The 15,060-nt window shown below is 39.0% G+C and overlaps 1 protein-coding gene across 1 annotated transcript in view; it reads right to left on the reverse strand.

Moving 5' to 3' along the window:
- The window catches only part of DNAH6 (dynein axonemal heavy chain 6), a 282,338-nt gene that overhangs the window by 152,521 nt on the left and 114,757 nt on the right, over positions 1 to 15,060 (reverse strand). Inside the window, exons 30-35 of the mRNA XM_024999429.2 lie at positions 14,412 to 14,549; positions 13,047 to 13,214; positions 10,971 to 11,119; positions 8,875 to 8,982; positions 2,688 to 3,243; positions 1,635 to 1,757 (exon numbers count right to left, since the gene is read on the reverse strand). Of these exons, the coding sequence (XP_024855197.1) occupies positions 1,635 to 1,757; positions 2,688 to 3,243; positions 8,875 to 8,982; positions 10,971 to 11,119; positions 13,047 to 13,214; positions 14,412 to 14,549 (1,242 nt within the window). The remainder of the gene's footprint in view (positions 1 to 1,634; positions 1,758 to 2,687; positions 3,244 to 8,874; positions 8,983 to 10,970; positions 11,120 to 13,046; positions 13,215 to 14,411; positions 14,550 to 15,060) is intronic.

Raw genomic sequence — 15,060 nt, forward strand, 5'->3', positions numbered from 1 at the left:
AGGTCACAATATTCTTAAAATGTTGATGCCTAAGAGTGAGGAAAACAATCATTCTCTGACTCATCTTTGGAGGGGAGAGGCAGAAAGATGGCTTTCTCAGAATGGCAATTGAGATGAGATGGTGAAAAACATTTAAAAAGATTGCTTATTAAGTTAAGTGGAGTGGGCTGTCATTTCCTTCTCCATGGGATCTTCTCAACCCAGGGATCAAACTGGAGTCTCTTGCATCTCCTGCATTGGCAGGCAGATTCTTTACCACTGAGCCACCTGGGAAGCCCTTGTTAAGTTAAGGTAAAGAGAAATCTTATTTTAGAATGGAGAGGATATAGAAGATAATATGGAACTGCATTGTTCTGAATAATAATATAAAAGTTTTTCTTCACTTTGGATGGAATCCTACCTCTAAGGTTAGAATGCGTCTTAGATAAGGGGCCTAAGATCAAGTCAAAGCTATGGTTTTTTCAGCAGTCGTGTATGGATGTGAGATTGGGCCATAAAGAGAACTGAGCATCAAAGAATTGATGCTTTTGAACTGTGGTGCTGGAAGGCTCTTGAGCGTCTCTTGGATAGTGAGATCAAACCAGTGAATCCTAAAGGAAATCAACCCTGAATATTCACTGGAAGGACTGGTGCCGAAGCTGAAGCTCCAATAATTTGGCCACCTGATGTGAAGAGCTGACTGATTGGATAAGACCCTGATGCTGGGAAAGATGAGGGCAAGAGGAGAAGAGGGCGACAGAGGATGAGATGGTTGGATGGCATCACAGACTCAATGGACATTAGTTTGAGCAAACTCTGGGAGACAATGGACAGGAAGGCTGGCGTGTTGCAGTTCATGGGGTCGCAAAGAGTCGGACATGGCTTAGCGACTGAACAACAGTAACAACAAGGCTGAATGGGAAACCAAACTGGTTTTTTCTTCCTTCTGGCTCTCAGAGGCATTGTTGTTGTGTAGTTGCTAAGTCCTGTCCGACTCTTTTGTTCCCCCATGGACTGTAGCCTGCCAGGCTCCTCTGTTCATGGGATTTCCCAGGCAAGAATACTGGAGGGGGTTGTCATTTCCTTCTAGATGGAATCTTCTTGACTCAGGGATCAAACCAGAGTCTCTTGTATATCCTGCATTGGCAGGTGGATTCTTTACCACTGAGCCACGAGGGAAGCCCCTCAGCGGCATTAGGGTTTCTAAAATCTAAAAACAAAGACCTGGCCTGGATTTAAGTATTCTTTTCCTTTCTTGTGCTTCCCCCTCATTAACTCAAGCCTTCTGCAGAGTCTTTTTTTTTTTATTTTAAATGCCCTTCCTTGTTCTACCTGTGTTTGGGGAAACTAAAGGAAGTGTTTCTGTTTGTATTTGAGAGAACCCAGTTGAGGGTAGAAGAGGAACAAGGCAGGGTAGGCAGAAACCAGACTGACTAGGTGGGCTGGTGGGCTGAGGTCATAAATAATGAAGACAGCTATGGGGAGTATACAACCTCCTTGGAGAATCCCAAGAATTCAAGGGAGAGGGCCAGATACCAACACTGGGATTCCCTTTATCAAGCACAGTGAGGTCTTAATCAGTTGCTATCTGGGCTCTTGAGAGAAGGGTGAGCCCTGACAGATGGAAAGGGTGGGGAGTGTCCAGTTGCACTTACTTTTTTAGAAACACTCTGCATCCAGGTTTTAACATAAGGCATCCACTTCAGCTCTTCAGGATCCACAAATACCATTCCACATCTACTGACTGTTGCAGGAGAGGCAACCTTTAGATCTTGCACCTAAAATTTTAAAAAGTTGAACAAGAAATGGCTAACATGATACTTCCTTGTCCCTTCCAGTTCAATGCTAATAAATCATGCATTTAAAGTTTAAGGTAACACACTGTTAGGTTTTGCATGCAAGAGAGTGGGCGAGCTATAAGTGATTTAAAATGGAGAAGGAAAGTTAAATGAGGCATGAGGAGAAATATACATAAATATATGTAAGTATAGAAGGATACTGGAGAAGGAGATGGCAACCCACTCCAGTATCAGTATTCTTGCCTGGAGAATCCCATGGACAGAGAAGCCTGGTGGGCTACAGTCCATGAGGTGGCACAGAGTTGGAAAACGACTGAAATGAAGGATGCTGTCAAATTCTTATGGGAAGGTGTACATAGTTATTCCCTTCTTTTTCCTTCTTACCTTTTTCATTCTTATATCCAATGCATAGCCTAGTACCTAGGACACAGTAGGTATTCAATTAATGTTTGGTGAATGAACACAGCAGGGGTGGTATCTTCTTTAATATTTTGTAAAGTGTATTTGACTGGCATTCCTTTTCCAATCCCATTACCAAATAGTCATACCACAGAGGGATGACTTATTCTTCTTAAGTGGAACAATTATTTTTAACTTGGAAAGCATTTCAAATCATGTAAAGACACTAATATATATAACTACCTTTAAAGGGAAAGAAACAAGTACTGGTGAACACAGAATTTATTTTATTTCCCATTTATAGAGAGATAGGAACATTTGAGAGACTCTGGTTGTCAGAATGGAAAATCTATTATAAAAGGAAAATTTGATAAATATTTAGTGTATAAATGAAACACCATGGTAGGTCTTACAGATAATCAAAGATACATCACTAAGAGAAAAAAAAATTAATGATGTTATGCCAATCTAACAAATGATTTCACTCCACAGTAAGGAATATATATTTACCTCAAAAAGCATGTGGATTTGAGGTGTGAGTTTAATCCTCTCACTGTTAGCCAAGCAAAGCATCTTGTTATCATCCAGCACCGTATTCATATTTTCAATCCAAAGAGCATCTACTGGCCCATCACTGATGATCCATTTATGGTCTTCTGAAGTATCATTCACAGCCGCTCGGACACTTAGTGCCATTAAACCATCTTTCCATTCCAAGGTTATGTTATTAACTTCACCATACAATTCACCCATTGTAATTGATTTAGGATTAAGAACATATGTTTTAACTGGTTGGTAAAAGGGATTGTCTACACCAAGTTTTTGCAAATTCCCTAAAGTTTCTGCTAGTACTTGGTAAACTGTGGTCTTGCCACCTCCTGTTGGCCCAACTAACATCACACCATGCCTTACTAGCATCGTTTCATAGAACTGTATCACTTTTTTAACCATACATGCTTCAGGCTGAAGATTCTTTTTCTTCATGACATCTATAATTGTTGACTGCAATATACCATAATCATGTTCTGGAATTTGGACTCCAGGAAAAAGGTCAGATATGATTCCACTGGAAAAATAATAAGATAAAATAAATTAGGAATCACTGGCCATTGATATCCACCCATGTTACAATTAATTTTTTAAACATTACCAAGGTTCTTATTTTTCTCATTATCTTTTCTTCTAAACACACAGTGCTATATTATCTTATGTGTGGTACCAGAATCTATCATTTCTCTGATTTGTGTATGATTTTTCTTGTTCCTTGTACAGTGGACCAATGTTCTTAAGCATATTGGGAGCTTTTTGAGATAGAGAATATTTCTTACATTTTTGTGTTATACACAGTACATGGCATAGTATCAAACATACAGGCAATGATTTTTTCAGTTTGTTTTAAAAATTATATTTATAGCTCAACTTTTCCCAAAAAGCACTTATGTGTGCTTATAATGGTATAAAAATATTTAGAAAAAAAAGATGGAAATAGAAAACTAGTACTATGTGAAAAAGGAAGTAAAGGAAAAAATGGACTATTTCTATGGGAAACCAAATGGCTGTACGGGTGAAAAAGAAGTGAAACTCTTACACACACAAAAACATTTGAGAAGCAGTAAAGAATTTAATATAAAATGACAAGAAAAGTACAAGATGGGGGAGATCAAGATGATGGAGTAGGATGTTGAGCTCACTTCCTTCTACGAATACATCAAAAAAACATCTACATGTGAAGCAACTCTCATGAAAACAAACTGGAGACTTGCAAAAAGACTCGATTATAAAGAAAGATTCACAAAGAGTTGGGTAGGAAGGGAAGAGAAAGAATCAATCAGGTTGGTATCTGTGCCTGTTGGAGGGGACACAGAAGAGGAGGGGGCTTACATGGGCTTGGAGATCCTCCCTGGAGAGTGAGGCGTTTGAACCACATTGGGCACCGCCATCCTAGGAGCAGATACTGGGAAGACAAGCCTCTTAGCTGATTTGAAAGCCAGTGAAACTAACAGCAGAGCTGTAAGAAATCTATATCCCACTTGTGAGGAGTGGTTGTTTATTCCAAGAACAAGAGAGAGGAAACAGAATGAAACTGCCTGAGGCTCTGGCTGTCTCCCACAATCCTCATCCTCGACTATGTGCCCCAACTCACAATGAGCACCTGCCACAGAACTGCCTGCTCTAGCACAGCTTCCCAGTAGGGTGAAAAGTGCTACTTCTAAGGAGAGTGCACAGTTAGGGGGAAGGAGCAGGCTTGGATCCAGCACTGAATCTGAGTAGGGCGAGGATGGCTATTACTGGAGCTCTTGGAGGCAGTGGGTTGGGAGTGTTCTGGAGCTCTGATGTGCTGGGACTACCCCAGTGCTTGCCCAAGCCTGCACTTGGTACCCAGTCTGGCCCCTCTTTCTCCATCACTGCTCCTCTAGAGTAAAGGTACCGATGCTGGGAGAGGTAGATCACACACTTGGAAGAGAACCAGCTCAGACCCAACCCTCAGGGCTTCTGCTCCAGTATCTTGGGACCTGCCCCTGCTCCAAGAGGGCAGCGTTGACCACTGAGAACAGGACAAGCCATGGCTCACATCTGACTCTGGCTCTAGCCAAAGAGAAAATTACAGGTCAATATCTCTGATACTATACGTGCAAAAATTCTCAACAATGATACACCAAAGATCAAGTTGAATTTATTCCAGGGGTGCAAGAATGGTTCAATATTTGCAATTCAATCAATATGATACACCACATTCACAAAAGGAAAAATAAAAATCACATGATCATCTCAACAGTCACAGAAAAAGAAATTAACAAAATACAAAATCCATTCATGATAGAAACTCTCAAGAAATGTTACATAGAAGGAATAGAATTCAGCATAATGAATGCCACTTATGACAAACCCAAAGCTAACATTATACCCAGTGACAAAAAGCTGAAAACTTTCCCTTTAAAATCAGACCAAGATAAGTATGCCCACTCCTGTCACTTTTATTCTACATAGTATTGGACATCCTTGTCACAGCAATCAGATATGAAAAAGAAATAAAGAGAATCCAGATTAGAAAGGAAGAAGTAAAACTGTCACTTTTTGCAGATGACATCATATTATACATAGAAAATCCTAAAGACATCACAAAAAAATCTACTAGAACTCATCAACGAATTTGGTAAGGTTGCAGGATACAAAATTAACATACAGAAACATGTTGCATTTCTATACACTAACAACAACCTATCAGAAATAGAATATGGATTCTATAGAAATTCTATAGAAATAGAATTATGAAAACAGTCTCATTTACAGTCACATGAAAAAGCATAAAATATCTAGGGACAAACTTGCCTACAAAGGTAAAAGACCTATACTCAGAAAACTCTAAGAAACAGAGGAAAGAAACTGAAGAAGACACAAACAGATGGAAAGATACACTGTGTTCATGAACTGGAAGAATCAATATTGTCAAAATGATCATCTACCCTATAGATTCAGTGCAATCTCTCTCAGAACACTAATGGCAATTTTTCACAGAAATAGAACAAGTAGTTTTAAAATTTGTATGGAAATCTAAAAGACTCCAAATAGCCAAAAATAATCTTGATAAAGAAGAAAAAAGCTGGACTTATCACCCTCCTTGACTTCCAACTATGCTAAAAAATGATAGTAATCAAAACAGTATGGTACTGGCCCAAAAACAAACTCATAAATCAGTGAAACAGAATAGAGAACTCAAAAATAAACCCATGCACTTATGGTCAGTTAATCTAAGACAAAGGAGGCAAGAATATATAAGGGAGAAAAGATAGTCTCTTCAATAAGCGGTGCAGGGAAAACTGGGCAGTTGCAGGGAAAACTGGGCAGTTGCATGTAAAACAATAAAATTAGAACATTTTCTCACATCATATAAAAGTAAACTAAAAATGGATTAAAGACATAAATGTGAGACTAGAAACCATTAAAATCTGAGAAGAAAACATAGGCAGAATACTCTTTGACACAAATTGTAGCAACATTTTTTTGGAATTGGTCTCCCAATGCAAAGGAAACTAAAGCAAAATTAAACAAATGGGACCTACTTAAATTTAAAAGTTTTTCACAGCAAAGGAAACCACTGACAAAATGAAAGGATAACTTACTGAATGAGAGAATATTTGCAAATTATGAGGGGTTAATACTCAAAATATATAAATAAATAGCTCATACAACTCAATATCAAAAACAAACAAACCCAATTAAAAAATGGGCATTAGACCTGAACAGACATTTTTCCAAAGAAATACAGATGACCAACAGCTTCATGAAAAGATGATCAACATCACTAATTCTCAGAGAATGAAACTCTAAGCCACAATGAGATACCACCTCACACCTGTCAGAAGGGCTATCAATGAAAAGACCACAAATAACAAATGTTGGTGAGGATATGGAGGAAAGGGAACCCTGTAAACTTTTGGTGGGAATGTAAACTGGTGCAGCTGCTACGGAAGACAGTATGGAGGGTCCTTAAAAACTAAAAATATAACTACCATATTATCCAGTAATTCCACTCTTGGATATATATTTGAAGAAAAGGAAAACACTAATTTGAAAAGATATATGCAGCCTAATATTTATAGTCACATTATCAAGAATTATTACAATAACCAAGGTATGGAAGCAACCAAAGAGTCAACCAACAGATAGATGGATAAAGGAGATTTTGTATGTATGGAATGTATGTTGGAATATTATCCAGCCATAAAAAATGAAATTTTGCCATTTGAAAAAATATGGGTGGACCTGGAGGGTATTATGCTTAGTGAAATAAGTCAGACAGAGAAAGACAAATAATCTGTTATTACTTATATGTGGAATCTAAAAAAATAAAACAACCTAGTAAATGTAGCAAAAGAAATAGACTCACAGATACAGAGAACAAACTAGTGGTTACCAGTGGTGAGAGGAAGTGGCAGGGGCAAGATAGGGGTAGTGGGTGAAGAAGTACAAGCTACTATGTATAAAATAAAGAAGCTAAAGAATATATTTTTCAGCACACAGAGTATAGCCAATATTTTATAATAACTTCAAATGAAGTATAATCTATGAAATATTCAATCACTATGCTATACACCTGAAATTAATACAATATTGTAAATCAATTATACTTCAATAAAAAAGAGCAAGGGAAAAATACAAGAAGAAAATATAAGAGGTGAATTTATAGTACTATGTTAAGAAAGTCTATCTCAAAAAGATAAAAATTCTATAACTTTAAAAAAGTTGATAAAGTGAAAAAATAAAAACACACAAGGAAAAATCAAACTTCTGTGAGGTAAGAGGCTTGAAACGTAACTTAGAGTGAATTATATACTTAGAGAAATATTTCCAATGTTTTACCAGATAAAGTTCATGATTTCTCACAAATTGCTAAGTAAAAGAGTACAATAGAATAATGCTCTAAGAATAATAAATATAAATGACTAATAAACGGAAGAAATGATGCTCAGTGGTACTAACAGAATAATGTATATAAAATAGGCTACTATTTTGGTATTTTTCTCTAAAACATATAAAAGGAAATGCATATTTTCATAAATCTGTATCTACAAATATAAAATGCCTTTGGAGGATGTACTGATAGGATCTATCTAAATTGAAAATGTCCATACCCCATGATCTCAGGAATGTACTTCCTAGAATCTCACTTATAGCAATATCATAAGTGAGTGATCATTAATATATAGGAATTTTCATCACTGTGTTCTGCCAAAAGTGCAAAGACACATATTCCGGACAAAGGCAAAGAGTATCCCCGGTCAGGTCATAAATAGACATCCCAGGATGACAGATGTGGATGACTGAAGGTCGTTTTTGTTTTTAGGAGATTTATACTCTGGCAGAATTTTGAAATGAATTAGTGATAGAGGTATAGAAAAGTTGGTGAAGGCATAAAAAACAAAAATTAAGATAAATAATAAATGCAGGAAAAATAAGAAGCAAGGTACTTTAATAACAAGGGAAAGACAGCTCAGCTTTGGGTAATATTTATATCTCTAAAATAAATTACGGAAATCCTGTATATTTAGCTCTGGTTATATTGTCACATGACTACCCAGAGAGGAGGGGTTGGTGGGCAGAGAAGTGTGTCCATATCTTCGTCTCTCTGTTAGTAACTTAATAACATCTAAAACTGAAAAGTCATGAAATGACACAAATGTGGTACCAAAAGATATGGACAGAAATAGGAAAATGAAAGGATGAATAGATGAATTAAAAAGTTATTGTCTTTAGGAAGCGGGAGTTGTAAAGGGCAGGAAACTATTGTCTTCCCTGAGAGTAACTTAAAACAGCATTTCATTTTTAAAACCACATACATATATATCTTGAATAAACATAAAACTCAGTAATGAAAGTAGAAATAGATAAAAGCAATCGCATTTGTGTTGAGACCCCGATCTACTTCTTTCGAGTCTGGAACTTCTCTTAGGTCAGGAATTTGTAACCAAATGCTAATTTGCATAGCAGGCAGCTTGAGGGTCAATAAGTTGAAAAAAAATAAATGACTGGATTGATGCTAAAACTTTAGTATCTTTTTTTGAAACTAGCATTTTAAAATTGCAATAAGTATCTCTAGAAAAGATAATACCTTACTAGAGACTGACATGTTTGAAGATAAACTATCCTTTACCTCTACATAGTAGTTATGCTTTCTCTATAACACCTAGACATTTACCTGAATAGAATAGCGTCATCTGTTAGGAATTTTGGCAAGTTAGAGTCCCGCAAAGCTCTTATCAACACCACATCTTCACTGAGGTCTGGGTTCTCTCTTTTTAAAGACCTAAATTTAAAGGAATAAATCAGATGACGTTGTAAATACATAATGTTGAACATGATTTTCTAAATCTCTGGGCTGGGGATTCTGCTTGCAGAAAGCTGTGGAGGGCACCCCACTGCCGATTCCTACTGGAAGGATGAGACCATTTTCCCTGGCATGCCCAGGATCCATCTCCAAAACAACACATGGACAAGTCAAGCATAGGCTGCTTTGCCTTGAGGAGAATGATAGGAACATTTTCTCAAGGACCTCCTATCAATCCAGACTTTATTCAACCTGAATTTATAGTTCTCTGAATACATTATGATGGTTCAGATCCCTGTCACTTTCTTTTCTCTTATCCCAGAATGGTTTTTTGCTGGCTCTCATTTTTCCTTCAAAACCCAGCTCAATCATTCCCTCTTCTAGAAAGTTCCCTCCACCCCCACCTCAGGGAACCCCAGGGCACAGCACTATGGTTCCCCTCACACACTAACTAGTCTAATCTACATGACTGCTCATTTGTCTGTCTTGCCCCTGGGTTGCAGTCATGTTCTCTGAGTACAAGCATGTCTGAACTTCTCAGTATCCTTCTTCCTTCAATGGCAATCCTGTAGAGAGTAGAAATATTGTATCTGAGAGGTTGAAGGAATGAACAGAGGGTGGAAAGGCAGGGTGATTTGTGCAGAAGCCAGGGGTATGGGAGGCAGGCAGAAGGGGCCCTATGTGAATAGAATCTAAGCCAGAGAGTCATTGCCTGATAGGAAGGAGCAGATGAAAGACAGATTCCCTGAGAGACTCTGGACAAGTTGGGGGATTCCAGAGGTAGGGGTGTCAAGAGGTTATAAAGAGAGAAGCTAAGGCCTTAAGAGAAAAGGCTCTTGCTCTACTGGCTTTCCAGATGGTGCTAGGGGTAAACAATCTGCTTGCCAATGCAGGAGATGTGAGAGGTGGGTTCGATCCCTGGGTTGGGAAGATCCACTGGAGAAAGAAATGGCAACCCGCTCCAGTATTCTTGCCTGGAGAATCCCATGGACATGGCAGGCTAACCCTGGCAGGCTACAGTCTGTAGGGTCACAGAGTTGGACATGACTGAAAGCGACTTAGCATGTGTGCATGCCACTAGAAACTAGTAAGAAGCTCAGCATTGGACCAGACTGTAATGACAGAGGAGGGGATCCAGGACATAAGCTTGTACTGAAGATAAAACTGAAGTTTCTCTGAATGCTTTAGGCTTTGTCACTTGATGGGGATGACTTAATTGTGTATGTGCATAACAAAGTGAATGCCTTTTAAGTCTCATCAGTTGGCTCGGATAGTAAAGAATCTACCTGTAATGCAGGAGACCTGGGCTCGATCCCTGAGTTGGGGAGATCCCCTGGAGAAGGGAATGGCAACCCACTCGAGTATTCTGGCCTGGAGAATCCCATGGACAGAGAAGCCTGGTAGGCTACTGTCCATGGGGTCACAAAGAGTTGGACATGACTGAGTGACCTTCACTTTCACTTTCACATCCTGGCTCATGGTGGTTAAGCCTTTAATATGCTGAAACCCATTATACTGGATGCATTCAGGTGAAAAAAAATGCTAGCCAAAGCTTAATGGCAGCTATGTTGGTTCTCACAGGGAAGAACTGTTGTGAGATGAAGAGACATGCCCTTTCACTGTGGCAGGAGGTGTGTCAAGGTAAGAATGATAACAGTGACAGCTAACACTTATTAATCATGTTGCTGGGAAAGACTGGAGGCAAAAGAAGAGGACAACAGAGGATGATATGGTAAGATAGCATCAGCGACTCAATGGACATGAATTTGAGCAAACTCCAGGAGACAGCAGAGGACTGGGAAGACTGGTGTGCTGCAGTCCATGGGGTCGCAAAGAGTTGAATATGACTTAGCCACTGAACAACAACAACATGTTGCTTTAAGAGCCATCTGTGAATTACTCATGAAATGTATGAGTAATGCATGACACAGTTTGGAACTCAACTCTTGCCCACTTAGGTTTCTTACCCGGCCATGACCAGTACAGACTTCACAGCTCTCATGCCAAAGTCATAGTGATCCTGCTGAGAGAGCTGTTCACTGCAAAGCTTATACATCTGGGTCATTTTTCTTGCTAATATTTTACTGGATTCAAACCCTTCAGAATATAGAATTACCTAGAATGGAAAAATATAATGCAATGCCTGATTATATTATACTGATAACAACACAGTAGCATAATACCAATGCATTCAAAATCTAGTTAAGATATTAGATCTCTCCAAGTGGTTGTTGTTGTGTCCAGTCTCTCAGTTGTGCCCAATTCTTTGCAACCCCATGGACTGAAGCATGCCAGGCTTTCCTGTCCTTCACCATCTCCCAGAGCTTGCTCAAACTCATGCCCATTGAGTCGGTGATGCCATCCAACCATCTGGTCCTCTGTCGTCCCCTTCTCCTCCTGCCTTCAAGCTTTCCCAACATCAGGGTCTTTTCCAATGAGTCAGTCCTTCACATCAGGTGGCCAAAGTATTGGAGCTTCAGCATCAGTCCTTCCAGTGAACATTCAGGATTTATTTCCTTTAGGACTGACTGGTTTGATCTCCTTGCTGTCCATGGGAGTCTCAAGATTCTTCTCCAGCACAATTCAGAAACATCAATTCTTTGGCACTCAGACTTCTTTATGGTCCGACTCTCACATCTGTACATGACTATGGAAAAACCATAGCTTTGACTATAAGGACCTTTGTTGACAAAGTAATGTCTCTACTTTTTAATATGCTGTCTAGGTTTGTCATTGCTTTTCTTCCAAGGAGCCAGTGTCTTTTAATTTCACGGCTGCAGTCACCATCTGCAGTGATTCTGGAGCCCCCAAAAAATAAAGTCAGCCACTGTTTCCACTGTTTCCCTATCTATTTGCCATGAAGTGATGGGACCGGATGCTATGATCTTAGTTTTTTTAATGTTGAGTTTTAAGCCAGTTTTTTCACTCTTTTTTCACGTTCATCAAGAGGCTCTTTAGTTCTTTTTCACTTTCTGCTGTAAGAGTGGTGTGGGATATTACATAGGGATGTGTGTCTTAGCTGCTCAGCACCCCATCTTTCCCACAGGGGAGCTGCAAGACTCATGAGACGCTGTAGGCATTATATTAATACTATTAAAAGTTGTAATTTTTCTAATGATAGGATTTGGCATGGTCTATTCTTAGGCAGTTACTTTTACTTCATTTAGAGGAAAATTTTAAATTAGCTGTTGTCAGAAATTTACTAGCAATGGGAGTAATATGTGCTTTCTGAGAAACTCCATTCTAAAAGAGGTGCTGTCCCTTGTGAACTGTAGCATTGAGCATGAAGGGCCTTCCAGAGTCTTGAAAATATCCTACATCTTGGTCTTGGTGATCACACAGGTGAATACATATGTAAGGATTCACTCAGTTGTACGCTTATGATCTGTGCACTTTACTATATGTAAATTATACCTCAGTAAAAAGTGTCAAGAAAAATACATATAAGATTTAAATACACTGGTTATTAGCTAGTATGAAGAAACAAACAAACAAAAAACCCGGTTTAAACAGAAAGGTTCCTAGATAGATAGAGAAGAAACAAATACAACCATAATTAGCTTATTAATGATGGCTATCTTTTTTACTGTATTGATAAAACTAGAAACAAATCACTGTCTTTCATCATTAGTGATTGGTATTGTTTCTACTCAACACCTCTTGACTCTAATTAAAAAAATAATGCAGCAAGAGAAGTGAGAATAATATAGTCTTTTTAGGATAATCTAGACATTTTAATTCCTAGAGACAAACTGATAAATTCCAATGAAATGGTTAATTAAGTTCATTTATTTATTCCAGTTTTCAGGGCTTACAATATTCCAGATGGCAAACTGGACTTTGGGGATACAGCAGTTACACACACACACACACACACAACATTCTAAGTGGTAACAATCATATCTACATACTTAAGAGGAAACAATACTGTATAACCTTGGCCAGAGTACATTCATAATGGAAACTTTCTATCATGATAGAAATCAAATACTAAATAAAAGAAACAAGTTTAAAGTTTTGCTGCTTTATAATGTGAAGCTCACCTCTGCAATCAAGGCATAATTTGGAACCATCATTGCAAAGGGTCTAAATAGGGCTTTCAAATTATCTGGCAACTCAGTTCTGCCTGCATATCCAGGATTCATTGTGATGAAGGCTGCACAAGTCATAACCAACTTTATTTCTCGCCCTTCAAACATGAATCTAGAGAGCTGTTGAAAAGAAAGAGAAGATATAAGTTAACACTTTGCCATATATTTGTAAATTCTTCCCCATAATTATTTCTCGAGTACAAAACTTGTGTGACGTGCATTCAAGCAAAAACTACTGAATCCTATTGTTGGGAATGTTTTCCTCCTGCTTTTGTCCTACTCACTCTCCCTCTCTTCTGGGCTTAGTATTTCCTGCTGTCTGCCTCCTTGCCCCTGCCTTGCCCCAGGTGTTTCCTCCTTCTTGGCCCAGTCATAATAAAATAAATGAATAAATAATAACTAAAATAAAATAATTAAAAAAATCAAACAACTCGCAAGGTTCTGGTTTGTACCAGCTGAATACCCGCCTGCCCTTTGGTGCCCTCATGACCATAATTTTGCAAGGTCAACACAACAGAATGGTGGGGGGCTTGGTCCTACCCTTCACTGCCATCACCTTCCCGGTACAAAATCCTTCTCCAGGAACATGTTCAAAGGGGCTAAAACACATTTTAAATACTGAAGCCACCCTAATATCTTCATCTGTCCCTACACTCCTTGGCTTTTCCAGTCCAGTGACTTCTGGAGAGTCAAGGCCCCTTTGGGTCCCCCAGGACTCCTCTCATTTTTTTACCAGCAACAGGCTGAGACTAGGGGCTGTGAGGAAGGCAGTAGAGCCCAGAAGAGGCAGAGTTAAAGAAACAGAGCAGAGAAATCAATGTCAAAGGCAAGAAGAAGAAAAATAAGAGGAAAATAAGAGGCGGAGGACAGAAGAACAAGGGAGTACAAGCATGCATGTGTGTGTATTGGGGGAGCAAAGAATAAGAGGGTTCCATGAGGGCACAGACTGAGTCTCACCAACTCTATATCACTAGGTCCCAGCACAGTGTCTGCCATACAGTTGTTTATTGTGTTGCCTGGATGAGCAATTAATTCACCCAGCTCAGTTCCACTGCTGCATTCACCAATGACATTGGAAACATGGGCTAGAAAGGCTGAAGTTAGCACTGCCCTTCTTAAAATACAACATGATGTAAGTTCGTTATGAACTTCTTCTTGTTCTTTAGTTGCTAAGTTGCGTCTGACTCTTTTGTGACTCCATGGACTGTAGCCCACCGGGCTCTTCTGTCCATGATATGTTCTAGGCAAGAATACTACAAACTTAAGAAACATGATATCTACAGACTAGAAACATGATATCTATGCCCAGCCCCTTACCTTTGCAGCTTTGGCATTCCTGATGGTAATGAGCTGCTGAGCAATGACAGACAAAACTTCTATGTCAATCCGATTAAATTCATCAAAGCAGCACCAGGCTCCTGACTGTGCCAGACCACTGAAGAAGCGCCCCATCATCTGAAATCAAAACAATGCCACTCAGCTCTGTACTGTAGAGTTGAACTCCTGCCAAAGTTAAATTCTGAGCTGAGGTATTAAAAAGACAAGAGGTGGTATCTGCAAACAAGCAATAGGTTTGTGTGACTCCTGGGCCATGGCAGAAGTTAACATCTTTTTCTTAGAGGAAATATGTTTTTGCCGCTCTCTGAATGATTTGAAACTTATTTTTATTTTTAGATAAAATGACAATCTGACCTACTTTTTCATAATCCTCATTCACCTATGTAAATACAGGTTCTCAAAGAAACTGACACACAGAATAGACACACTTAATTACTTAAGAAAACCTTGAAAACTTTGCTGATGGAAATTTTCATCATCTTTACCAGGTACTACACATGGCAGGCAACATGCAGGAACAACTGAGCAGAAGCACAGTCACTTGAGCTTCAGTTATGTCTGACTCTGTGCAGACCCCATGGACCGTAGCCCGCCAGGCTCCTCTGTCCATGGGATTCTCCAGGCAAGG

Source organism: Bos taurus, chromosome 11, assembly GCF_002263795.3.
Source record: "Bos taurus isolate L1 Dominette 01449 registration number 42190680 breed Hereford chromosome 11, ARS-UCD2.0, whole genome shotgun sequence".
Taxonomy (NCBI): domain Eukaryota; kingdom Metazoa; phylum Chordata; class Mammalia; order Artiodactyla; family Bovidae; genus Bos; species Bos taurus.